The sequence below is a fragment of the Symphodus melops genome, assembly GCF_947650265.1.
Source record: "Symphodus melops genome assembly, chromosome: 6".
In the NCBI taxonomy this organism is placed as follows: domain Eukaryota; kingdom Metazoa; phylum Chordata; class Actinopteri; order Labriformes; family Labridae; genus Symphodus; species Symphodus melops.
In genome coordinates, this window is record NC_136696.1 from 28513746 (window position 1) to 28539252 (window position 25507).

Consider the following 25507-nt stretch of genomic DNA (forward strand, 5'->3'; position numbering starts at 1 on the left):
ATCAGTACCAGGTCCCAGTCTGATGAGCTGTTGGCTAGGATCAGGACCAGGTCCCAGTCTGATGAGCTGTTAGCTAGGATCAGTACCAAGTCCCAGTCTGATGAGCTGTTAGCTAGGACCAGGACCAGGTCCCAGTCTGAAGACCTGTTAGCTGGGATCAGGACCAGGTCCCAGTCTGATGAGCTGTTGGCTAGGATCAGGACCAGGTCCCAGTCTGATGAGCTGTTAGCTAGGATCAGTGACTTGGATAAACAGATCAGGTCGATCTGGGACAGATGAGCGAACTTGTTTTGAACGTTTGTGTCACAACAGATCAGATTCTCTTCTCATCACTGATTTCTGTCTTTGTGGAAAATTTAATTAATTTAATCCCATTTGAGTCTCTTGAGTTTCCTGTTTGTGAAACCTTTGTTTGGCCTGGGAACCAGTATCAGCATGCAGACTGGGGGCTTTTTCAGGGTTTACTACAACAATACAAAAATCATGTGACACAAAATGTTGCTTTCAAAAACATTTTATTGCATCTGGAGGAATTCGAGGTTCAAAGTGATGAAACATCTGGAGCTTTTAAAGGATCACTGCAGGAGAACCGACTCCGTTCGAAGGTTTAGCTTCACATTTTGTGCCACATGATGATGTCACCGTTATTTTGACCTCTGGTAGTTGAACAGTGGTTCAGCGCCCCCTGCTGACTGGCTGCAGTATAAGCTCCGCCTCCTCCATGTTAACAGATGGAACAAGATCAAACTATGAAATCAAATCTCAGACCCAGTTTGATTGTGACACGCTGGCTTGAGTTTAAATCAAAACTTCTCTGAGTTGAGTCATAATAAAAAAATGAAAAAGTATAAAGGAGCAGCGCGGCGTGCAGCACGGCGGGCAGCGCGGCGTGCAGCGCGGCGTGCAGCACGGCGGGCAGCGCGGCGTGCAGCACGGCGTGCATCGTAACGAACGCTAAACGCAGGATTCGCGCTGTCCATCTTTATATGGCGTCTACATGACCAGCTTTTTACATTTTTAAGTTATTTGATTTGATCACAAACTAATATTTTGACCGTCCGCACGGTGAGCTCATGTTCGTGTGTTTAAGTCACACAAAGGCTCGCCATGCTGAACATGTAGCCGCTGCCCCCCGTGTAAAGTGCTCGAGATAAAAAGCTCCACCGGACGCTGGATGTGAAGTGGAGCAAGTTAGCAACCATCAGCGGTCGGCTCCGCACAGACCTGTAGACGACTCTGTCGGGCCGAAAGCTGCAGCTCTGATTCTCCGGGTTCGTCAGCTTCACCGTCACGATCACAGAGTCGGACGTCTGGTACCAGCGGACCTGAGGGTGGAAACTGAAACACGACCACAAGTTAGACGTTCAAAGTCTTCACTTCACGCTCAGGTTGTTTTGGTGTAAATCGACCAGAGGGATTCAAACCGACGCTCCGGAGGAATCTTTCTGTGCGCTAACAGAGCCTGTTGCGTGTTGTACCTTTGAGTGGCGTCGTGACGGTCGGTCTCGTTGGCGATGACGACCGGCTGGCTGCTGCTCTGACTGTCACCTGCACGCACAACGAGTTTACGTCACATGACCTCACGATGCTTTTCGGTGATAATTTAAATTAATTATTAAAGTTCAGATGATTCTGAAGATGAAATGTTGTGTTTTCACCGGGGTCGACGCCGGCAGCCTGGCTGGTCGGGGGGAAACTTCCCGGTCCATCTGTGATCCTGTGGATGAAATGACGGAAGTCTTTAATCTTTGGGGACAGACCACGTCCTCTTTTTAAGGGACACTGTGAAGAAACAGACCTCGTCATCTGCTCAGCTGACTTCAGGTCTGGTTCTGGCCGTGCTGGGACAAAGGGCGGGATCCCTGGAGACTCACATCGATCCAGCTGAGGAGGATCTTTGAGCCAGCTGACCTCGGCTGCTCTGAACGCTTCAGCCAGAACTTCCTCCTCGGCTTTGATCCTGAACTCCAGAGACGCTGGACCTCCTGTGGACCTGAAAAGAACCCACTCCGCCTCATTAAGCACCGTGGCGATGGGACTATCATGACAAGGACCACAGTAGAGACTAATCCGGCGCCTCCTCACCCCGACGTGTTGGCCTCGCTCTCCTGCCAGAGCGCCTTCAGAAGGTCGAGGTGCTCCGGGTTGCTGACTCCCATCCCAGTTTTTAGGATCTCTGACTGCACGTTGTATTCGTTGATGACAACTTTCACTCCGGGCAGCTGAGTCACACGCACCTACACGCAGAGCGCAGCTTGTTGGATCATGTTCTTTTAAACATCAGGAGGCTGATTAAAGGAGGCCATCATGGCTTTAACTGAGGCTTCTTAAAGAGGAGATGAACCTACCATGGGGTCGATAAAAACCGTGTTTCCGAAGCTGAACACGGCTCTGGCTCGGTGCTGGTGACCTCGGATCTTCTGGCTGATCGCTCTGGTGACCTGTGAGCCACAAACATGTCAGGACTGATCCTGCTCAGGAGCATGGACGTGATCAGCTGACCGTCACAGAATAAGAGCTCGTGTGTGTGTTGGGCGGAGAACCTTTGGGTGCCATTCGGTCTCCTGGTCGACTGGTTTGACCCGGCAGAGGACGAGCTCCACGGCCTGAGCCGGCAGAGAGTGGAAGTGCTCGGGCAGCCGGAGGATCTGATGAGACTTGACCTCCTCCTCCTTCCCCACGTCAATGAACTCAACCAGAACGCTGAAAAACAGACGCTCGCCTTTGTCGGGGACGGACAGGATCTTCACCCTGCCAGGAGAGCACGTGTAAAGACTACACAGAGACCTGATCCTGATCCAGGATCCTGCAGAAAGCAGGAAGCGTCTTTAAATCAAACCTGTAGAAGAGCTCGTCCTCTTGCACGGCGTACAGCTCTCCCTCCAGCAGCTGCTTGGCTCCCACTTTCTGCTCTGCGTAGTAGGACGTCATCTCAGACAGCAGACTGGGGAAACCCGCCTCCTCCTTCCTGATGATGCAGCCGTAGAAGAGTGACGCTGTCTTAATGTAGAGAGGCACAACCTGCCGGACACAACACAGGAGGACACACACTGGATTCATCATGTCAGCTTCTGTCCTGCTGCTGCTGCATGGAGCTCAACACGAGCTGAGACGGAGACATGTGGACGTCCTCACTTCTACGACTCCTGAGGCAGGAAGCACAGAGCGATCCAGGCCCGGGATGAATCTGTGACGATCCGGACACGCGCTGCCGTCTCTGGAAAACATGGAACAAGATGAGACAGAGATTTTACAAACCATGCACAACGATTGGTTGAGTGTCAGAGGCAGCTTCATCTGACCTGCACAGGCCGAAGCTCTTGATGTGTCTGCAGAGAGGCCGGCTGCTCTTCTGGTCCTCGCGGGCCGTGTGCACACCCTGAGCGAAGGAGTGCAGCTCGGAGGGCAGCGGGGCGTTCGTTCGCGTCAGGTACCGAAGAAGGCCGACGACATGACGGGCGTTCCTCTCAGAGATCAGCAGCACGGACTTCCTGAGGGAAGGGCCGCGCTCCGAGTGATCGAGGGACGAAATCTGGGAGGAGAAATCAGATGTTGAACAAAAAAATAACATCGAGTACATTTTGGGTCATCGAACTGTTTTTGTTCTCACTCTTCCAGAAAGGTTCCTGAAGTTGTCGGCCATGCAGAAGAGTCGGCTGCCGAACACTTTGGGAGACGTGGGGAAGCTGAAGTGGACGACACAAGTGGCGTCTCTGATCCCGAAACACTTGAGACACTCGTTGGTGGTCACTGCGTTGGTTTAAAGGTGGAACACATCAGAAGGAGCGCTGAGGAGGGAAACAGTCTGAAGCTGCTGGACGAACACAGATCTTACCCAGGATGAGGTGAGTGCCCGGCCCGATGTCTTTCCTCCACTGCTGGATGACAAAGTCGAAGTTGTGAGTTAACCCCTCGTGGGTCATGAGGCAGAACGCTGACTTGTTGGCCACGGCCTGGAGATCAGAGGAGAGTGAAACCATGAGACTCCGTCTACCTACATTTGGCGCTTGGCGTGTGTTTCAGACGCTGCGTTCACGTCAAAGCTGCTCAGATGATTTTTTTTTTTTTACCTTGAACACATCTTCAACCTCTTGAGCAGAGTTCGCCACGATCAGAGTCTTCTGTCCGACGTCGGGGTTGAAATCCAGCGAGCCGAGCAGGACGGCGATCTTGCTGCTCTCTAGAGTCATGAGGATGATCTGGAGGGAGAGAGAGAGAGATGTCGGACACGACGACATACGAACCCAGACGTGTTTGAGTGTCTCTGAAACGGACCTGCTGAACGTCGCCGTACAGAGCCGCCTCCTCCGGCACGGTCAGGACCATGCAGGGGTTTGGCATGTGATTGGCTAACAAGCCCTCCATGTGACTGGTCCATCTTTTGGCCACGGCGACGAGCTGCTGGGGACAGGAAGCCGTCTGCTCGCTGGACGTCACCTTCTGGAAATGCTGCAAGATGGCGGCCATCTGAAAGGAGAGCTTTTTATGTGCAGACTCGTCGAACATCGGCGAGCGTTTCAGGACCTCGCCGTCCTGTCCTCGCTCGCCGTCCTGTCCGAGTTTAAACATGCAACACTCAGAGGAAGATCATCCGCTTCCTGACAGTCCTGAGAACACGACGATGAGCTGAGCGTCACCTGCTCCGGAGCCAGAGCGAAGAGCTGGTCGGCTTCATCCAGCACCAGGTGGTAGAGACGCAGGAACAGGAAGCAGTGGCAGGACAGCAGACGCACCAGACTGAAGGGCGTGGTCACTAACAGCAGGCCTGACACCAGAACATGAAGAGACACGTTTAAAATGTGACCACAGTGAAGTTCTGATCTGACCACGAGCAGCGCTCACAGTTCTTTGGGATCCTGACGGTCTTGGCCTCGTCTTTACCGACGCCCAGCAGCACAACGAAAGGGTGGAGCGTGTGGGTGACCTTCGTCTCCTCCAGTAAATCGTACACGGCCTGCACCTTCTCCCAGCCTGGACACAGCAGCACCGCCACGGGCTGCAAACCAAACGGGTTCAAAGGTCACAAAACTAAAAACTAAATCATCGGCTGACGTGATGAAGCGCTCTTTGCACGGCGTCGGACTCACCCCGGCGCTGGAGGTGAGCGAGCTGAAGATGGAGCTGAGCAGGATGTGGGTGAGGAGCGGGCCGAGGTAGCTGAGCGGCTGGTCGGCGTCGGGGGAGACGATGAGCGTGTTGCATCCTCGAGCCACCGCCGGCCAGCTGTAACGGTCGGCTGGAGACGGAGCGCCGCAGCGTTTCCTCTGCAGCACCTGCAGGCGGAACACATCTGCATCATCCTGCACCGACCTGCGCACATGCATTCATGATGCTGCTACACGGGGGGGGGAGGGGGGGTGCCTTGCTCATGGGCACCTCTGCAGTACTCGGGGGAAGTGAACTGGGACCGACGACCCTCCGGTTCCAATCCCATGTCCCGACAGACACCAGCTGACCTCGGATGACTCAGAGCCTCCAGCGTTTATTCTGAACATCTTCATAAAGGCCCCGACACATCCGTGGCGTCGCCTCACGTCACGCTAAAACGTTTTTTTTCTTAAAACACGCCGCAAAAGACGACAGCTGACGGCCGACGACCGCGAGCGCTCTGAGCATGCGTGAGAGGAAATAACCCTCCACGCCAGCAGGCGGCGCTAGTCCGTTGCTGTCACTCAGCACAGGCAGCGTACTTCAGCCACGTGGTCTCTTAGTGGAAAAAGAAAATAAACGGCAGAGGCGACAAATAAAAATAAACTGAAAAACAGCCAATCAGAGAGAAGCACGACGACCTGCTCGGCGTGTCGGGGCCTTTAAGAACACATTCTGGCTGTTCTCCATTATTTAACATCATGATAATTAAAGGGACGTGTTGACGGCTGCACACGTCCTAGTTTACCCAGCGGAGGGCGTCTGTGAGGGGGGCGTCGTCCAGGCCGGAGCAGGGCTCCACAGGCAGGACCGAGTGGACCAGAATCCCACTCCTCCTGGGATCAAACCGAACCTCCTGAGAGCAGGGAGACACAAACACATCTGTGCACCACTTTACATTTATCATCAAACAACGTGAGCCATGGATGGAGGTCAAAGGTCAACATGCAGCCCTGAACATCTGTTAGCTAACAGTCTAAGCCCCTCCCACTGGCTCCAGGTGACTCCTCCTGATTCTATCCTGCTGCTGACTGTCTGCAGGAGGCTGCAGAGCTCCTCCTGAACTCTGAGTGTGAATGATACCTCTTTGTCTGCAGCGTCCGGGTCAGAGGTCAGAGGCTCGGGGTTCAACCATTCCAGGAGGCTGCAGGGACACAAGAGAGGGACACACAAGAGAGGGACACAAGAGAGGGACACGAGAGAGGGACACGAGAGAGGGACACGAGAGAGGGACACGAGAGAGGGACACGAGAGAGGGACACAAGAGAGGGACACAAGAGAGGGACACCATACAGCTTTAAAACACACAATAAACGGTGGAGCACAAAAAATCAGCTTTTATCCATAAACAGAAGAACTCACAGAAACACACTAATGGACATGTCTATATATATATATATATATATATATATATATATATATATAGACACATTATATTATACAGTCTTCTGACTCCTGCAAACTCTCTTCATGTAAGTGCTCCAGGTGCACAGATTAGAATAATAATAATTTATTTGTACATTTAAAAGAAAATCTCAAAGTGCTGCGAGCAGCATGAACGGCTCGTCATGACTCAGCACGTTTGTGTCTCACCGTGAACAGAGCCGTTCCTCGTCACTCCTCCACGTCTCGTCTGCTGCGTCGGACCCTGGTGACGAGCTCCCGCTGCACAGAGCACAGAGTGCCTTCACGTCTACACGTCCATCACGCCGTGGTCATGATGTCACACACTCTACATTTGACTCTACCTCGTTTCCTCTTCGACCCCACGGCTCTCACCAACACCTGCAGCTCCTCCTCCTCCTCGTCCACTCAGGCAGGACGCCTCCTCGTGCTGCGTGAGCGCCTCTCTGCCGTGTGAAGGGTTCCATCTGCAGGAAGAAGCCGCACAGAACAGTGTGACAGGACGTTTTACTGCTCTGACATGACTCAGCACTTTTTAGATCTGTCTGAGAGACGAGCCATGACGGTCTCCGCTCATCATCAGCAGCCTGTTTATTCACTGACTGTGTTCAGAGAAGACCTGAATGTCCCACTCTGACCACGTGTCCCGCCTCAGCAGTAAACTCGTCTCCACGGGGACGTCAGAGAGTTCCCTCCGTGAGGACTTTTCCAGAATGTGATGAACAACCTGCCGAGTGTTTCAGACCTGGGAATGACTCCACAGACTCTGACGCTCAGGAAGCTGAAGTCATTCTGTATGAAACTCTGAATAGGGAGGGAGGTTGCTGGTTTGAATCCCTCTCTGGGTGGAGTCTGCATGGCGTGGGTTTAGCCTGCTGACTCTCAGGTGTGCGTAGCTGTGAATGCTGGTTGTCTATCAGCTCTGTGATTGGCCGGGGTGTAACCCCGCCTCCCCCCCTTAAAGAAGAAGGCAGTGAAGATAATGACCTTCACAGTGACGTATTTACTCTGGTTTCTTTTAAAGCCTGTGAGGGCTCAACGTGCTGTTTGACCTTCACTCCGTCACACGAGAGGTCAAACTGGAAATGTGTTCGGCTTTTAATGAAAACAGGAACAAATTACAAACAGGAGGAACAAATGAATCCAGCTCAACACGTGACAGGAAGCTGAGACACAGACGGACGGAGCTGAGTTACACTGACTGGCTTGTTGGCGCTGCAGTGGAGGCGTGTCCTTCCTCTCCTGGGCGTGCAGCGGCGGCGGCGGTCTCTTCAGGTTGATGGTTTGTGAGCTCCTCCTCCTCCCGACTCACCTGGAGAAACAAACACATTCATTCTTCAGGGACGAGGTCGTGTGTGACATCATCACTCCTCCTGTGACGTGTACTCACAGCGGGCGCCGCCTGCTGAGGATTCAGGAACTTCAGGAACCTGTGGGTCAAAGACGGCGTGGCGTCAGTGTTTCACGTGAACAACATGAAGCGTGTGGCGGCGTTCACGCCTCGCTCACCTGAACAGGCTCAGGTCTGTAGTCAGAGCTGCAGCCAGAGACGAGTCCGTCTCCTCTGACGAGTCGCTGAAGACGAGAGCAGCTCGGTGAACAAATCAAACATGCGCAGTGTGAAGAGATCCAAAGCGGGCGGCGCTCACCTCTCTGCCGCTGAAGCAGCGTCCGAGCCGCTCTTTGATTGGCTGCTGGAGGGAAGTTGTTGGTCGGGGGCGTTCGTCCTGTCCTCGCAGGTCGCCTCAGGTTTCCTCTAGAGCAGCAGAGACGTCTGAGGTGAGGACGTGTGAGAGGTCACCGCAGAACAAACAGCAACACAGTGAGAGAGCAGCTGACCTGATGTGAGAGGGGAGCCGTCAGCCAATCAGCTGCTCCGCCTGCAGCCGCAGCGCGTGACATCACTGAGGAGTAAACCAGACCCTTGGCCCCGCCCTCTGTGCCGTGTTGAAGCGTGTGACGGTCTGTGTGCTCACCAGCAGCTGTCGGCGTGCGTGCAGCCGTGCGGAGGGTCCTCGAGGGGCGGAGCTGGTTTAAAACGCTGGACGACAACATGACGGGACATCGGTCCACCTCGTTCAGCTGGGCGCCGTCGGCCGACTCTCTGATGTAAAACGCAAACTTCTTCACCACCAGGTCGTCGTTCACGCAGATCTGAAACATCCGACATGTTTAAACCCACGACTCAAAGGAGGCGTGACTCAAAGGAGGCGTGACTCAAAGGAGGCGGGACTCAAAGGAGGCGGGACTCAAAAGAGGCGTGACTCAAAGGAGGCGTGACTCAAAGGAGGCGTGACTCAAAGAGGCGGGGCTCAAAGGAGGCGTGACTCAAAGAGGCGGGACTCAAAGGAGGCGTGACTCAAAGGAGGCGTGACTCAAAGGAGGCGTGACTCAAAGAGGCGGGGCTCAAAGGAGGCGTGACTCAAAGAGGCGGGACTCAAAGGAGGCGTGACTCAAAGAGGCGTGACTCAAAGAAGCGTGTCTCAAAGAGGCGGGACTCAAAGAGGCGTGACTCAAAGGAGGCGTGACTCAAAGAGGCGTGACTCAAAGGAGGCGTGACTCAAAGATGCGTGACTCAAAGGAGGCGTGACTCAAAGAGGCGTGACTCAAAGAGGCGTGACTCAAAGGAGGCGTGACTCAAAGAGGCGTGACTCAAAGAGGCGTGACTCAAAGAGGCGGGGCTCAAAGGAGGCGTGACTCAAAGAGGCGGGACTCAAAGGAGGCGTGACTCAAAGAGGCGTGACTCAAAGAGGCGTGACTCAAAGAAGCGTGTCTCAAAGAGGCGTGACTCAAAGAGGCGGGGCTCAAAGGAGGCGTGACTCAAAGAGGCGGGACTCAAAGGAGGCGTGACTTAAAGAGGCGTGACTCAAAGAGGCGTGACTCAAAGAAGCGTGTCTCAAAGAGGCGGGACTCAAAGAGGCGGGACTCAAAGGAGGCGTGACACAAAGAGGCGTGACTCAAAGAGGCGTGACTCAAAGAAGCGTGACTCAAAGGAGGCGTGACTCAAAGAAGCATGACTCAAAGAGGCGTGACTCAAAGGAGGCGTGACTCAAAGAGGCGTGACTCAAAGAGGCGTGACTCAAAGAGGCGTGACTCAAAGAGGCGTGACTCAAAGGAGGCGTGACTCAAAGAGGCGTGACTCAAAGAGGCGTGACTCAAAGAGGCGTGACTCAAAGGAGGCGTGACTCAAAGAGGCGTGACTCAAAGGAGGCGTGACTCAAAGAGGCGTGACTCAAAGAGGCGTGACTCAAAGAGGCGTGACTCACTCAAAGAGGCGTGAATAAATGACCTGAACTCCTCCTCGAGGAGCGTGAGAGAAGGCGAGCTCACCTTGACGTTGCCGACAGTGAGGTAGAGCTCGATGGAGGTGGAGTCTGACTCGGACTCCAGCAGCACGGCCTCCGTCCGCGTCGACGCTGGAGGAGACAAGAGAGGATTGAAACAGGAACCTGGAGCTTCTGTGTCAGAAATGAAGGCGGAGTCTAAACGCTGGTCACCTTGCAGCAGGTTGTGCAGGTAGAGCGTGGCCGAGCTGTCCCACTGAGAGGACGGGCTGCAGAGGACAGACATGAAGAATGACGCTCTTGTATCCGGGTTATTGATGCAAACACCTCAGGGACACATGAAGCTTACGTGAGCTCCGCCATCTTCTCAAAGACGGACACTCGCAGGGTTGCCGGTTTGAGTCCCGCCAGGTGAAACCTTCTCACCCAGAAAGGCAGCTGGAGAAAGTTCTGCATGGCAACTCTGATCCTGTTTCAACAACACAAAGAGACTCGACTCTGTCATGTGACCACGTTTGTCATCATCATAATAATAACGGATCCAGACTTACTGATCTGAGGGCACCACGAGTCGTTCTCCGTGGTCGACCAGGAAGCAGCGAGCCTGACAGGACACTGAGTCCACGATGATGGACTCCACCACAGCCCGACACCACGACTTCATGACCGACCAGTACACCACACACACCTGAGAGGAAGCACAGCATCACAGAGGCGTTTGAATAACCGGGGCGTGTGACCCGCGGTGAACAGAGCGGGGGCGTTACCTGTCCCTCGTCGAGCGCCGTGGGCTTCAGCTTGCGCAGGTCCTGAGTGACGTCGTGGTAGAAGAGGTTCATCTGAGCCAGCAGAGTGTCGTACTGCACGGCCGTCTCCGCGTCACCCCCCGGACCCCGAATGACCCGACCCCAGAGGCAGGACGGGTTGTCCACCTGCAGAGGTCAGGAGAAAAGTCAAGGTCAAACCTCTCACTTTGAATACAGCTGAATTAAGAGTTCATTTCAAACACCTGAAACATACAAGACGATGTTTCACACTTCTCACCTTTTCTGTTTGTGTAAATAATAAGCATCACGAAAGGATCCCAGAGAAAGATAAATACTTTCTCTCTGAAAACAAAAACATGATCCAGCTCCTCTCTGTCAGAAGTGAGTGTTGAAAACAGGGAGGAGGACTAAAGCGCAGATATTTGACCAAAAACATTATTTATTTAAACTAAAAAAAGGAACTTTTGAATCTCAGAGTTTTGACTTCTTATCTGGGTTAAATTCTGGTGGATTCTTTTCCCTCACACTTTATTAAAGCATATTTATAGATCTAAACAGCAGGGGGGGGGGATCCACATGAATCAGGTGTTTTATGAAGTTTAATCCATCGTGACTTTTTTTTTTTTTTACCAATTCATCATGGCGCCCAGTGACGTCACAGCCGTTAGCGACCGTTAAAGACTAGCCGTGAAAAAACTCAACTCACCTTCAAAATGGAGATTTTCAGCATCGTGTGTCGAGTAAAACAACACTGAAACAACACACAACAAACCGAAAACACGACTTTTATGACTTTAGATGACTTTATTAGACTTTATATGACTTTATTAGAGCAGATAAATGACAAAAAGAACCCAAGTGACGTTGAAGAAGTTAGCGTCGAGATAAAGTCGCTTTAACTCGCTTAAAAATGAAATAAACAAGATGAACGGGGCTTAATGTGTGAACGTATGACATGATTGTGATTGAATTACATCTTTACCTGTAAAACGTACCTGTGTTAACCGTGAGTGCGGCCGGCGGCAGGTGATGCGTTTGGAAATGGGGGTGTACTTCCTCTTCCGGCCGATAGAGGTCACCGTGGAGACGGACAGAGAAAGCCTTCACCATGAGCAAAGTGACGAAATGCACCTTTTCTTAAACGTTGACTCTTTAAACATGTGTCATGCATAGAGAGAGTTAATATTAATATCATATGAGAGATTTAAAACGTCGCCTGGGAGTGGGGGGTGATTTATTGACGATGTGCTTCTCCTCCGATCCGACAGAGGTCACTGTGCGCGCGCACCAGAACAGCTGACGACGTAGAAGAAGAGATTTGGACGTTTCGGAGGCAACTAAACACTTTCCATTCAGCGACACTTTCACAAGCCTTACTGTGACGGTTGTTTGTTTAATTCTAATTGAGATAAAGTGGGACTTTTAGGCAGTTTTCTGTCTGTTCGGCTTCATGGAGCTCAAAGCGCAGAACGCAGTTCCGCCGTTTGGACACGTTATTACCAGCGACAGATGGAGAAACTCTGTCCTCTTACAAAGCTTAAAGGGTGACTCACTTATTATTATTATTGATATTATGTTTATGTTAGCAGCCCAATAACTACACTTTCTACTCCTTAAAGTGATCTCTCATTAACTTGTGTCATTTTACAATCAAACTGCACATGGACCCTTTTTCCACTTCATATTCCTCATATATGAATTACACACATTTTTTAAAGATGAATCTGCTCGTCCTCCACCCTAATAGCTGCTACTTTAAATTCGGCTCTGATGTCATGATATACATTTGATCATAAAGTGTCCTATAAGCTGAGTTATGCTGCATGCAGGGATTTACACTTTACATTTAATAAGTAGGAGATGTTTTCAGGGGACTGGATCAAACCCCATACAGAGGCTGTGCTTTAAAACTGTATGGTGAAGCATGATGTTGTTGTCACATGACTTTGTGTATTTGTCTGTAACCTCTCTCTCTTGAACGTCTTCATTAATCCTAAAGTGTGACTGTAAACATCACGCAGGTTTAACAGCTTTACTTCTGTTACAGGCGCAGGAGTGAAACTGGTCTTTGAGAACGAGCTCGGCGCTGCAGATTTCCACCTGCCAAACAAAAGCAGCGTCCTGTACGTGTCTGAGTGCGACGTCGTAGCAGGAAACAGCTACAAGAGGAAACTGGTTCGCTACAGAAATGTGAGTCTGCTGCACGAACAGTGTGTGTGTCTTCAGTGCCTGTCTGTGTTGTTATGAACAGTTTCTCGTTTCACAGAGCAGCAGCAGTTTCCAGATGCTGGTTCTGGTGGAGAACACCCGGCTCAGTGAGCAGTACTTCCCTGCCGTGCAGAAGTTTGTGGCGTTTGACCTCGGGCTGACTCTCCTGCCGGTCAGCGGGCAGAGCGAGGCGTCGCAGCTCCTCGCTCAGATGGTAAGAACGGAGAGACCAACGACGGACCTGCATCAAATACGAGCTCATCCAAGAAAATGTCCTTTTTTCTTCATCCTCTTCACATCAATCTGATATCAATAAAAGACGTTTGTTCAGACCTGTTTTACAGCAGAGACGGAGATCATCTACAACGTTGACTCCATTGACAAAAACAGTCATTTTAGATGCAGAACATGCAGCGGCTGGTCTGCTGCTGCCTCTGCATGTTGCCTGTTATGTTTCAACCTTCATGGTCAGAACAATTTCAAATCTCGTTTTTCCTTTTAGTCGTTTAAACACAGAGGTTGTAAAAGTCAGGCTCAGGTAACCTTTAATCGAGTTTTTAACGCTCAGCTGCTGCCTCAGACAAAAGGCGAAGTCGCAGGTCATTCTGTTGTCTTCTGCTGGTTTCAGTCTGTGTTGGTCCTCTGCAGGTTCACGGGGAGGGCAGGGACAACCCCTTCAGGAGGAGGAGTTCGTCCCGGCTGTGGGACCCGCTCGTCCTCGCCCTGGTGCAGCAGGTCCCCGGGGTCGGCAGGGTCAAAGCTCTGGCCCTGCTGCAGCACTTCAGCAGCATCGGGCAGCTCTGCAACGCGGCGCCCGCCGAGCTGGAGCCCGTGGTGGGTCACGCTGCAGCTCAGCAGATCCACGGCTTCTTCCATAAATCCTCCTGAACTCTGCTGCGTCTTTGAGTTCAGCGATGACGCAGAGACACCCCGGCTCACACGGACACTCAGTCTCAGTGACTCATGCAGGCTGCTGGTTCGGCTGCTGGTTTTCCTGTTGCACTCTGCACTTTTGCATCTACAGTAAAATTAAAGGTTTAAATCACGAGCTCAGCTTTTGACTTTTGTTCATGAAAAAACAATTATCTTAAATGAATCACATAAAACCTGATTGGCTCTCACCACATCTGGGAAAGTCGATTGTTCACAAATGAGATAGATTTTCTGCTGAGGTGCCTTTGAGCAAGGCAATGAACCGTGCACATAAAACAACACTACAAAAAAGAATCCTGTCTCTCTTGGTCTCGTTCTCTTGTTTTGGTCATGTGTGAGCGTCGATAACTATTTCAGACTGTTGAATATAAAAACTCCAGCATGTGTAGAAACTGGATTAAAGTTGTTCCCGGCGTCCCTGAACGCACCACTGTGAGTCCTGGGTATTTAACATTCTACCCTGGACAGCGGCAGGTTGTTGCGCAAGCGCAGCCCATTCAGTGTGCATGAATACGGAGCGAGGAGAGGACAGGAGCTGTGGGAGTACTGGGACTGGGAGGACACAGCGGACTGGACGGACCGGACCGGACCCGGGAGCAGGCGGACATGGAGGGACAGAACGGCAGCAGCGGCAGCATCCGCTCCCGGCCGCAGGCCAGCAAGAAGATGAAGATGATGAAGGAGGAGGAGATCCCCGACAGGGTGACTCTGAAGAAGGAGATCGGACTGCTGAGCGCGTGCACCATCATCATAGGTGAGGCAGGAACACACGAGCTCGTGCTGCATGCGGGATCACTTCTTCTGTCTTTCTTTCTTTGCTGCAGAACTTTTACAAAGAGTTGACAGAATCCTGCAGGGACCGACTGGAGCTGCAGCTCCCTGCAGACTGCTAATTAAAAGTCTCATTAGGCTGATTCTAAAATGCAGGACTCCATGTTTGTTTGCATGTGGCTTCTTCACATCTAACTGACTTGCAGTGCTTACGTGGCTGAACTATGTGAAGTCCAGAAGCAGGCTGCTGCTCAGGCAGATGAACATTGTCCGCTGGAGCAGAAGGAGCAGCAGGGACCTTTAAACACTTCACAGCAGCGTAAATATGAGGAGAGGATGGAGAGGTGGAGGGGGGCCTGCAGGGGCGAACCTAGAGCCTGTGTGTGTGAGGGGGGGGGGGGGGGGGGGGGGACCACAGGGAGACACTGAGGACCACTATCTACGGGGATCCGGAAGGGACAAAATAAAAGGAGGCTAATGTGATTTAAAAAAATCAATTAATAAATAATTCTGAAGTTTTATCCCTGCCAGCACGCTGTAGTTTTTTAAGTAAGCTTTAACAAGACAATGACCTTAAAGGACCAATCAGAGAGCTGCTCTCTTCCTCTGTGATCAGTCAGCCAATCAGAGAGCTGCTCTCCTCCTCTGTGATCATGAAGGAAACCTGCTGTGTTGAAGCTTCTCTGACAACAATGCAGCAGCCAGTATGTCCTCCTTCTAACTTTACATTCTGCTCCTGAATGCTCTGGATCTGATTGGACCAGAGAAGGTAGGCGGGGCTTTGAAGGCCGTTTTGGACGCCCCTGGGTTTGCCAGATATGAGAGCAGTTATCAGGTGAACAGGTGTTGCAGCGATGGAAGCGGGCAGTGGCTAAAAAGCCTGTTTAGAGTCTCCATGCTTCTGTGCCCGAGCTGTGAATACATTCTGAATATCTGTGGTCACGTGACTTTTCGATCTGCTTTATTGGAAAAGGTGCAGTTAAAGAATTGTGAATGGCCGCGGCTCAGACAGTAGAGTGTGTTCCTGCTCCATGCAGTAAAGATCTGAGTAGATCCTCTTCCTGTCTGTACGTTTTAAACACATGTCACATGTAGTAGCTCTCTGATCAACGCTGACTTATCTGGGCTTTCAGTCTATCCAGCAGTGAGTCAGTGAGGACGATCAGCTGCACTAAGCTGTCTAATGTTTTATTCATTCAGTGTAAACATTTCTACATATGACACCTTCAAACTAAACTAAAGTCTGGGAGTTCGTGCCGCTGTAGATGTTCTGAATCAGAGCTCCTTTTTTCTAATTCAGAAAAAAAACAGCTACCAAAAGTAAAGTAGTGCGTCTCCGTGCGTCTCCGTGCGTCCCTCACTCCACTCTGCGCGTCGCTCTGAGTGAAGGACTGAAAGGGTTAACAGCCGATGCCTTGTGTCGTGCACTCCGCATGTTTCCAGATCGGATCCAGAATGTGACCTGGGTGTTTTTGGCCGAGCGGCTCAAGCCGAACATCTCTGTAACAATCCCGGCGTGGAACAAGAGAAAGGTCGTGTGTGCTGAATGCAGAAGCACCTCTGCATTCAGCCAGAAGGAGCTGGCTGCTCGGCGCTCTGCAGCAACACGACCAAACAACAACACTCTGTTTCTCACTGTCAGGGAGCTGCACAAGGTGAGTGGGTCACTTCCCACCTCTGCAGCCGGAGTGGATAATTTATGTCGCCTTATGTAATGGCTGTCTGTGCCACTTGGCTGCCTTCTGCTGTGCTACTGACAGCGCTGTAGTGTGAATGTGTGCGACCTGCTGGTACTCTACACTGCATACTGAAGCTGTGGGCCGGAGGGGCTGTCCCGGCCTGACTGATGCTCTTTACCTCCTTCTCTAACTCACTCTCACAGAGGGGGGGTCAAGTGTCTCACACAGTCCCTGCTGGGTTTGAGCTGCACCAGAGGAAATGTTAAAGATGGGTGACATGATCCGAGTGAAGTCATACGTATGATGCATTGCTCAAGGGCACCTCTCCAGCATGCATACCACTTAGCAGCTCTGAGTCTACAGACTGAGCTACAGCTGCCCCCCCCCCCCAAAAAAAACAAACAAACACAGGCTCAAAGACTCAGACAGTGAACAACCTGAAATACAAACACAAGAGTTCATCAGGTACAAACAGGAAGTGTGTGAAAGCACAAAGAAAACTTAACCTCCCCTAATCAAATCGTCACTTGATGGCCTGAGTTCTAAATGTTCTAAATGTGTCTCTATAAGATGTCTGCAGCTGCAGCTGAAGGTGAGACACGGTGTCTGTGATGATAGAACGGAATTATTAGGGATGGAAAGATCAACCGATTTCAAAGACGTCAAGGTTCGAATCGGCACTCTGAAAAACATAAATGGCGGTGATGATCGTGAGCGTCAGAGGAGGCGGAGCGGAGGCGACGGTTGTTTTTAATCTATCTATCTAAAAAAAACAAAAAAACTTGAATTTCCCTCGGGATCAATAAAGTATCTATCTTTTTTGCTTCCTGAGACAGAAAATGAACGAGGTGAAAAAGAGACAAAAACTGAGACAGACGGGGAACCTCACAGGTATCAGCGTTTCAACGACACGAGCACGATGAGGAGCTCCGATCACCTCCTGATGGAGTCACGAGACGAAAGAATCGTAGCGTGACTCCATCAGGTGTCCGGACCGGGGGACCCTCGACCAGTTTGAGTTTTTTCTGTCATAGACGTTGCTTGTTGTGATCTGATGCACGTGAGAGGAGCTGTGATTGGATAAGAGATGAGACGTTATCATCGGGGAATGATGACTGAGAAGTCAATCTAACCAGGTCGGCGTGTCGCAGGTGCAGCGACTCGTGTCCCCTGAGACATGAACACCTGCTGGGTTGGTACTAAAGTGAAACATGAGGATAATCTGAGCACCGGGGGAGAAAGGGTTAAAAACTGCAGCTCTGTAACGGGCTCTCCGGCTTCCTCCCACAGTCCAAACACACGCTCGTTAGGTCACCTGCTGACTCCAAGTTGGTGATTGGCTAACGGGGAAACCCCGCCTCTCGCTCAACGACAGCAGCTACGTTCTTCGCAGTCCTCTCTGCACAGTCCTCTCTTTCTCGTCTCATGGTCTGAAATGTCCCTTTTTGCTCAGGGAACATCATCGGCTCAGGGATCTTCATCTCTCCGAAGGGCGTCCTGGAGCACTCGGGCTCGGTGGGTTTGGCGCTGGTGGTTTGGGTCCTGGGAGGTTGCATCGCCGCGTTGGGCTCCCTCTGCTACGCTGAGCTGGGCGTCACCATCCCCAAATCTGGAGGAGACTACTCGTATGTCACAGAGATATTTGGAGGTCTGATGGGGTAAGTCGAGTCGGTCTGAGGATGCTGAAGGATTCTGGGATTGTTTTATACGACCTGTTGCATGAAGTCCTTAAAATCATCTGTTTGTCATGAAACCTCTTCGTCTTCATCAGGTTCCTCTTGTTGTGGAGCGCCGTCCTCATCATGTACCCGACCACGCTGGCCGTCATCGCCCTCACGTTTTCCAGCTACGTCCTGCAGCCTGTCTTCCCAGACTGCGTCCCTCCTTACATGGCCACACGGATGCTGTCCGCCACCTGTCTCTGTGAGTCACTCGAACATCAGGACAGTTAAAGGAGCAGTCTGTAACCCCCTAGTGTTTAAAATGAGTACTGCAGTCTAAACTCTAATCATCACAGAGAGCTGTCTCCCCCCCTCCTCTCACACAGGTCAGCATGTGGTGGACACTGTAGCTTCAGTGTTTAGCCAGCTCTGCATGTGGTGGACACTGTAGCTTCAGTGTTTAGCCAGCTCTGCATGTGGTGGACACTGTAGCTTCAGTGTTTAGCCAGCTCTGCATGTGGTGGACACTGTAGCTTCAGTGTTTAGCCAGCTCTGCCTGTGGTGGACACTGTAGCTTCAGTGTTTAGCCAGCTCTGCATGTGGTGGACACTGTAGCTTCAGTGTTTAGCCAGCTCTGCCTGTGGTGGACACTGTAGCTTCAGTGTTTAGCCAGCTCTGCATGTGGTGGACACTGTAGCTTCAGTGTTTAGCCAGCTCTGCATGTAGAGACACTGTAGCTTCAGTGTTTAGCCAGCTCTGCATGGGTCTGTAAAGCTTTCTGCGTTCTAACCTCTCTCCATGTTTCATCTCCAACATTGATCCTAGTTTGAGCAGCTTTCTGCTGCTGGAGCTTATTAGAAACATGCAGAGGCTTTTTAGATCTGTTCCCACAGTTTGCGTGTTACATGATGAATGATATGTCTCTATGTTTTTTCTTCCTGTTGGGTCCTGATGTTTTTCCCTCCATGCTTCTGAAATGATTAATTTATCTCTTAATGCTGATTATAATGCGGCTCATCAATAAACTACAGGTCCATTCCTCTGGCTCGAGCTGTGCAGGCAGAGTGCTCACGTGGAAAGTGTCTCTTATGTAACGTCAGGCTGAAGGCTTTTAAAAACCTCTTTTATGGCACGTAGTAAATAATGCACGGCGTCCCTTTAGGAGGGAGGAGAGGACGAGACGGGACCAGGCTGGATGAACAACGTTCACAAATACACAAACTATAACCGTCAAAGTCGAGCCGTGACCTGAAGGCATCAGCAGGTGTCATCGTGTCATCGTGTCTGTTGTCGTCATGAATCTTTTGGAAGGTCTCACTCGGCCTCAGACTGGGCCGACTCCAGATTCTAAATCAAGACCGGTCAAGTCGGCTGTTTTTCACTTTGTTCCTGCGATCAGAAGGAGAACGCCTCTTTCTAAAAGAACGGATAACTCCAGTTCATCTGTCGTTTGGTTTTTATCCCCCTGGTTACGACCACCAAGCTTCCCTAGCAACCGTCCTTCCCGCCCACAGCCTGGACCCCTGAGGGTCTTGGTCTTGGTCTTGACCTGTTTCTGGACCCCTGAGTGTGCTGGCCTTCTCTCTCTCTCTCGGAGCACTCTGGTCTCGATTGCTTTGGTCTTGACCACACTCCCGATGTCGGGGTTCTTTGGAGGCAGCAGAGAGCTCCTGCACTCCTCCACATATTGATCTTATGGATGAAGGAAAGCTGCACGAGGACAGACGGCGTGTTTCTGTCAGTGCGTCCGTCAGTCCGTCAGCTGTCACGCTGCCCTCATCACTTGGCGTGGAGCGTGAAGTTCCTGCACTGCTGTCCATGAATCCACGCGGCCTGAAGCCCCGTGTGAGAGGCCTCTGACGCCATCCTTCACGCTTGTTGTTGGAGGATTGATGCTGAAACCTGAGCTCAGCCTGGCCTCCTTGGGAACCCTCCTGTGTGTGTGTGTGTGTGTGTGTGTGTTGGGGGGGGGGGGGGGGTCCTCGCCACGTTTTGTTTGCTCTCTGCAGCGGAAGTGGTTTGTTTAGTGGCGCTGACAGCTCGTCTTTGTGCCGGAGAGTGAGGCCACCATGAGAGAGAGCCGTGACAGTGATGGACGAGGTGAAACAATCACGCCCCTCCCTCACTCGCCTCTTTCCCACATTCCTGCCTCCCGGGGCAACTCGCCGCTGCCGCCCACCGCCCACCGCCGACAGCAACACCAGCAACGCTTCCACCAATCAGGAACTTTACATCCATACTGGCGCTTTGAAAGGAGCCGGTTACACACACAGTCTGATCACGGCTGCACCAAGTCGCCTGCTGCTTCGCTAAATGACGTACGAGTGACGTCATCAAAGTCTGAGGTCACAGCTTGCATCACAAGCAGGAGGCGTGGACTGATGAGGAGGAGGTGATGAGAGGGGCGGAGTCCACCTGAGGTTCAAACAGGCGAGCTGGTCTCAGGTTGTCTCCTCTGACGCCGTGTGTTTTCTCCTCAGTGCTGCTCACCTGGGTGAACTGCTCCAGCGTTCGGATGGCGACCAGGATCCAGGACGTGTTCACGGTGGGGAAGCTGATGGCTCTGGGACTCATCATCGTGGTCGGCCTGGTCCAGATCTGCAAAGGTGACCTCCTCGGTCTCCGGCCTGAAGCTGCACAGCTCCCCGACGTGAAAACAACCAACTGAAAGGTCTTCTTCACCTTTCAGGGAACTACGAGGCTCTGACCCCGCAGGTGGCCTTTTCCCTGGAGAGGACGCCGTCGGTCGGGCAGATCGCTCTGGCCTTCCTGCAGGCCTCCTTCGCCTTCAGCGGCTGGAACTTTCTGAACTACGTGACAGAGGAGGTGGTCGAACCCAGACGGTCAGTATTTACATCTCGATCTCCTGCTCTCCGTGTAGAACACAGAAAGCCTCCACAAGGTTTGCACCTGTCAGTGAATCACCTGCAAAACACCCACCAACCAAACGTGCAGTGAACACGCAGTTAAGTCCTCTTTAATTAGGATCGTAGTAAATCAGAGCCTCTGATCTGAAGTCAAAATAAAGACTGTAACGCCTCAGGATGTCTGTCCACTACTTTTAAACTGCTCCACAAAGGTCGGACGCCGCCCACTTCACCGACTCCACCAATCAGCTTACGTTAGAAACACGGCGAGGCTGAAGCATTCAGCAGTCAGCGTTTTCACATCTGCAGTTCCTGAAAACATCAAGCCAGTGTCAGACTGCCTCTCTCCCCTCTCGCTCGCTCACTCGCTCGCTCGCTCTGGGTCTGTCAGAACAAATAATGAATCATTCACACATGCAGCTCCTCTGCAGTTTTTCAGGAGTTTTCTGTGAGCTCTGTTGGTTAGCTGTGTGTCGCATCAGAAGCAGCTCGACATCCTCATGCACTCTCGACCAATCAGCTTCTTTTATTTTCAGCGTTTTTCAACTTTCATGCATGTGAACAGATTTTTGGTTTTGACTGTATCTGTGCATTGTGTGTGTGTGTGTGTGTGTGTGTGTGTGTGTGTGTGTGTGTGTGTGTGTGTGTGTGTGTGTGTGTGTGTGTGTGTGTGTGTGTGTGTGTGTGTGTGTGTGTGTGTGTGTGTGTGTGTGTGTGTGTGTGTGTGTGTGTCAGGAATCTACCTCGTGCCATCTACATCTCCATACCATTGGTGACCTTTGTGTACACGCTCACCAACATTGCCTACTTCTCATCCATGTCACCCGAGGAGCTGCTGTCGTCCAATGCCGTGGCCGTAGTGAGTAAAGCAGCTGCATCGAAGATAAAGTGTCTTTTTTGTGTTTCACATTTCAGAAACGAGTCGAGAGCACGAAAACGTTCAATTTAGCGTTTAATCTACAACCCCTCTCAAGTCCAGCAGGGGGCAGCGTCCGGTTTATTATTCTGGATTTTTGAAGTAGAAGAAGTTGCCTTGATGTCACTGTTTCTGTTTCCAAGCCTCAAATCAGCAGGAGACAATTAAAGCCTCGTCGTCTTGTTGCTCATGAGTTAGTGAGTCTGTGTTTCTGCTGTTCAGACATTTGGAGAGAAGCTGCTGGGCATGTTCTCCGTCATCATGCCGATCTCCGTGGCTCTGTCCACCTTCGGAGGGATCAACGGCTACCTGTTCACCTCCTCCAGGTGAGACCCGCCGCTCCGCCCATCACGCTCCACCTGCTCCGCTAACTCTGTAATGCTCCGTCACGCTCCATCACACTCCGTAACGCTCCGTCACACTCCGTAACGCTCCGTCACACTCCGTAACGCTCCGTCACACTCTGCAACGCTCCGTCACACTCCGCCACGCTTGTTCACACTCCGCCACGCTCGTTCACACTCTGTCACCCTCCGTCACACTCCGTCACACTCCGCTACACTCCGTCACGCTCCGTCACACTCTGTCACCCTCCGTCACACTCCGTCACACTCCGCTACACTCCGTCACGCTCCGTCACACTCCGCCACGCTCCGCTACACTCCGTCACCCTCCGTCACACTCCGTCACACTCCGCTACACTCCGTCACACTCCGTCACACTCCGTCACACTCCGCTACACTCCGCCACGCTCCGTCACGCTCCGTCACACTCTGTCACACTCTGTCACACTCCGTCACACTCCGCAACGCTCCGTCACACTCTGTCACACTCCGTCACACTCCGCCACGCTCCGTCACGCTCCGTCACACTCTGTCACACTCTGTCACACTCCGTCACACTCCGCTACACTCCGTCACGCTCCGTCACACTCTGTCACACTCCGCTACACTCCGTCACACTCCGTCACACTCCGCCACGCTCCGCAACGCTCCGTCACACTCTGTAACGCTCCACAACGCTCCGTCACGCTCTGTCACACTCCGTCACACTCTGTCACACTCCATCACACTCCGCAACGCTCCGTCACACTCCGCCACGCTCCGCAACGCTCCGTCACACTCTGTAACGCTCCACAACGCTCCGTCACGCTCTGTCACACTCCGTCACACTCTGTCACGCTCCGTCACACTCCATAACACTCCGTCACGCTCGTTCACACTCCGTAACGCTCCGTCACACTCCGTAACGCTCCGTCACACTCCGTAACTCTCCGTCACACTCCGTAACGCTCCGTCACACTCCGTAACGCTCCGTCACACTCCGTAACGCTCCGTCACACTCCGTAACTCTCCGTCACACTCCGTAACTCTCCGTCACACTCCGTAACGCTCCGTCATGCTCCGTCACGCTTCATTGGTTCCGTCACGCTCCGCCACACTCCGTAACGTTCCATCACGCTCGTTCACACTCTGTAACGTTCCGTCACGCTCCGCTACGATCCGTCACGCTCCGTAACGCTCCGTAACGCTCCGCCTGCCCCGTCATGCTCTGCTGTAGTTTGAGTGCTGACCGTGCGTCTGTCTGCAGGTTGTGTTTCTCTGGAGCCAGAGAGGGTCACCTGCCCAGCCTGCTGGCCATGATCCACTTCAAGAACTGCACCCCTATCCCCGCCCTGCTGGTCTGCGTACGTACTACCTCACCTTGACATCCTTTGAGCACCTGAAATGTTGGAGATGCTTTTAAGAGGTTCGAGCTCAGAAAGGTCTCAAGAGCGACGCAGAGCTGGCTAAACACTGAAGCTACCTGAGAATGTTCTTCCTCTCCTGAAGCTTCATCGTTTCTGATAATGAACAGTAAGAAGGTTCAGTGTAACAGAAGTGGAGCTCAGATGAATTCAAGCACGTCCAACTTGTAGGATAATCTGTGATACACAACGATAAACTTTATTGATCCCCACGGAGGGAAGCAAAAAAAGCTTCAAAAACATCTCTGAGCAAGTTTACATCAAGTCATTAAAGAGTTTATGTGTCTTCTCTGGTTTGTAAAAAAAAAGACCTCCTGCAGGATTTGTTTAAAGAGCTTCTCCCCTTGCTGTGTTCTTCAGTGTGCCGCCACCATCGTTATTCTCTGCATCGGAGAGACGCACAACCTGATCAACTACGTCTCCTTCATCAACTACCTGTCGTACGGCGTCACCATCGCCGGCCTGCTCTACTACCGCTGGAAGAAACCCAACCTGTACCGACCCATCAAGGTGAAGCAGTGTGTCAGGAATCAGGCCTCCATGAGTCCAGACTAAAGGTTGAGCCTTCCCCTCACAGAGCGCTGATGTTCTCTTCCTCAGGTGAACCTCCTGGTTCCGGTCTGTTACCTGATGTTCTGGGCGCTGCTGCTGGGTTTCAGTCTTTACTCTGAGCCCGTGGTTTGTGGCGTCGGTTTAGTCATCATGCTCACCGGCGTGCCCGTCTACTTCCTGGGCGTCCATTGGAAAGAGAAACCAAAGTGCATCTACAACTTCATCGGTGAGTCTGTTCTGACTTCTTGTGTTTGTTCTCTGATTTTAAAACTCCCCGTCTCATCTGGGCTTTTTTTTGTTTTGTTTTTTCCCTGCAGAGAGGGCGACGTACGTGGGCCAGAGGTTGTGTTTTGTGGTCTTTCCTCAATTTGACCCCATCGAGATCGCCAGTCCTTCAGAGTGGACTGACCGTTCATCAGGCAGGAGCAGCTTGTCTGCCAATTCTTAAAAAAAAAAAAAAAAAAAACTTTGTTTCTAAGTTTATAGAGATCTTCGTTTTTTTTGTTTTTTTGTGCTCTTTACTCCGTCACCGTCAGTCCAGACATTTTGTCCCGCCACGGGAGCTTCATGTCTGACCCTCTGAGACTCTGGTTTCCCCTTCAGCCGAGCGGAAACGACCTTCTTTCTTTTCTACTAAGTCGTCAACAAGCTAATGCCGACAGTGTGAAAGAGACTTTGAGTCCCACCTTGGACCATCAGAACTCCCACCCTGACAGTTTGTCTTCTGAATGTTGTTGGTCCAGTGTTTCCCACACAGATGGAATCTGGGCGGGCTGCAGGAGATCATCCAGACTTCTTAAAGATTTATTTTGTGGCTTTTATTGGAGAGATAGGACAGTGGGTAGAGATGGGAGAGAGAGAGAGAGAGAGACAGAGAGAGAGAGAGAGAGAGACAGAGAGACAGAGAGAGAGACAGAGAGAGAGAGAGAGAGAGAGAGAGAGGGGATTGACATGCAGGAAAGAAGTCCGAGTCCGGGCCCCCAGCGTTGAGGACTAGAGCCTCCATGTAGGGGACCAGCGCCCTGAATTTGGAAATGTATTCAGAAAAGCTGTCTGCGTTCACGAGAGAGAGAGAGAGAGAGAGAGAGCGAGAGAGAGAGAGAGCGAAAGAGAGAGAGAGAGAGAGAGCGAGCGAGCTGACACACAGAAACTACAACCTCCCGACCTCACTGGGCGCAGGGATTTCCAAAACAGATCCGTGCGAGCAGTTTAAGAAGCCGTCCCGTCACACGGGGAATATCTCACACAGCGCTGTTGACGAGCGCCTTTTTCAAAATAAAAGCTGAAAGATGTTATAAAAAAGGGCGGTTGCACTGCCGCCTGCAGCCACAGAAATAAAGGCCAGGTGGACACGAGGCCTCCGAGAATAATCAAAGTAAGATCAGCAGATTAAAATGAATTAAAGTGAATATAAACACAAATGTGACCCTCGCTCGCCCAGGTGAAGCGTCGCTCGCCCAGGTGAAGCGTCGCTCGCCCAGGTGAAGCGTCGCTCGCCCAGGTGAAGCGTCGCTCGCCCAGGTGAAGCGTCGCTCGCCCAGGTGAAGCGTCGCTCGCCCAGGTGAAGCGT

At 51.8% G+C, this 25507-nt stretch overlaps 3 protein-coding genes across 4 annotated transcripts in view; 2 read left to right on the forward strand and 1 right to left on the reverse strand.

Moving 5' to 3' along the window:
* tdrd12 (tudor domain containing 12) overlaps positions 1–12030 on the reverse strand; it is a gene marked incomplete at its 3' end in the record, with an annotated part of 15165 nt that extends 3135 nt beyond the window's left edge. The window contains exons 1-33 of the mRNA XM_079346823.1: positions 11599–12030; positions 11310–11354; positions 10604–10768; positions 10388–10524; positions 10186–10305; positions 10050–10105; positions 9883–9968; positions 8392–8706; positions 8202–8308; positions 8062–8127; positions 7943–7982; positions 7755–7864; positions 6897–7019; positions 6742–6813; positions 6232–6292; positions 5897–6004; positions 5088–5273; positions 4843–4996; positions 4638–4765; positions 4276–4467; positions 4071–4199; positions 3836–3953; positions 3611–3750; positions 3303–3532; positions 3136–3217; positions 2840–3021; positions 2544–2751; positions 2349–2441; positions 2086–2237; positions 1799–1993; positions 1659–1717; positions 1479–1548; positions 1225–1338 (exon numbers count right to left, since the gene is read on the reverse strand). Of these exons, the coding sequence (XP_079202949.1) occupies positions 1225–1338; positions 1479–1548; positions 1659–1717; positions 1799–1993; positions 2086–2237; positions 2349–2441; positions 2544–2751; positions 2840–3021; positions 3136–3217; positions 3303–3532; positions 3611–3750; positions 3836–3953; positions 4071–4199; positions 4276–4467; positions 4638–4765; positions 4843–4996; positions 5088–5273; positions 5897–6004; positions 6232–6292; positions 6742–6813; positions 6897–7019; positions 7755–7864; positions 7943–7982; positions 8062–8127; positions 8202–8308; positions 8392–8706; positions 9883–9968; positions 10050–10105; positions 10186–10305; positions 10388–10524; positions 10604–10768; positions 11310–11333 (4022 nt within the window). The 5' untranslated portion in view covers positions 11334–11354; positions 11599–12030. The remainder of the gene's footprint in view (positions 1–1224; positions 1339–1478; positions 1549–1658; positions 1718–1798; positions 1994–2085; positions 2238–2348; positions 2442–2543; positions 2752–2839; positions 3022–3135; positions 3218–3302; positions 3533–3610; positions 3751–3835; positions 3954–4070; positions 4200–4275; positions 4468–4637; positions 4766–4842; positions 4997–5087; positions 5274–5896; positions 6005–6231; positions 6293–6741; positions 6814–6896; positions 7020–7754; positions 7865–7942; positions 7983–8061; positions 8128–8201; positions 8309–8391; positions 8707–9882; positions 9969–10049; positions 10106–10185; positions 10306–10387; positions 10525–10603; positions 10769–11309; positions 11355–11598) is intronic.
* A 23-nt stretch (positions 12031–12053) lies between these two features.
* On the forward strand, positions 12054–13859 carry faap24 (FA core complex associated protein 24; the record flags this gene model as incomplete). Its single annotated transcript, XM_079346880.1, has 4 exons — positions 12054–12147; positions 12651–12793; positions 12870–13025; positions 13460–13859. The coding sequence occupies 4 exons, from the start codon at positions 12054–12056 to the stop codon at positions 13697–13699; spliced, it is 633 nt and encodes a 210-aa protein (XP_079203006.1). The 3' UTR covers positions 13700–13859.
* A 382-nt stretch (positions 13860–14241) lies between these two features.
* On the forward strand, positions 14242–25099 carry slc7a10b (solute carrier family 7 member 10b). Of its 2 annotated transcripts, none has more exons than XM_079346875.1 (11): positions 14242–14498; positions 17648–17852; positions 17966–18117; positions 20336–20461; positions 20545–20698; positions 21458–21581; positions 21861–21964; positions 23229–23325; positions 23746–23895; positions 23986–24163; positions 24255–25099. In XM_079346875.1, exons 1-11 carry the CDS (start codon positions 14351–14353, stop codon positions 24383–24385), a joined length of 1569 nt encoding a protein of 522 aa, XP_079203001.1. In that variant the 5' UTR covers positions 14242–14350; the 3' UTR covers positions 24386–25099. The 2 variants fall into 2 exon arrangements, with proteins under 2 accessions (XP_079203001.1, XP_079203002.1); XM_079346876.1 differs by lacking the exon at positions 14242–14498 and adding an exon at positions 15899–16170.
* Positions 25100–25507: the final 408 nt, after the last annotated feature.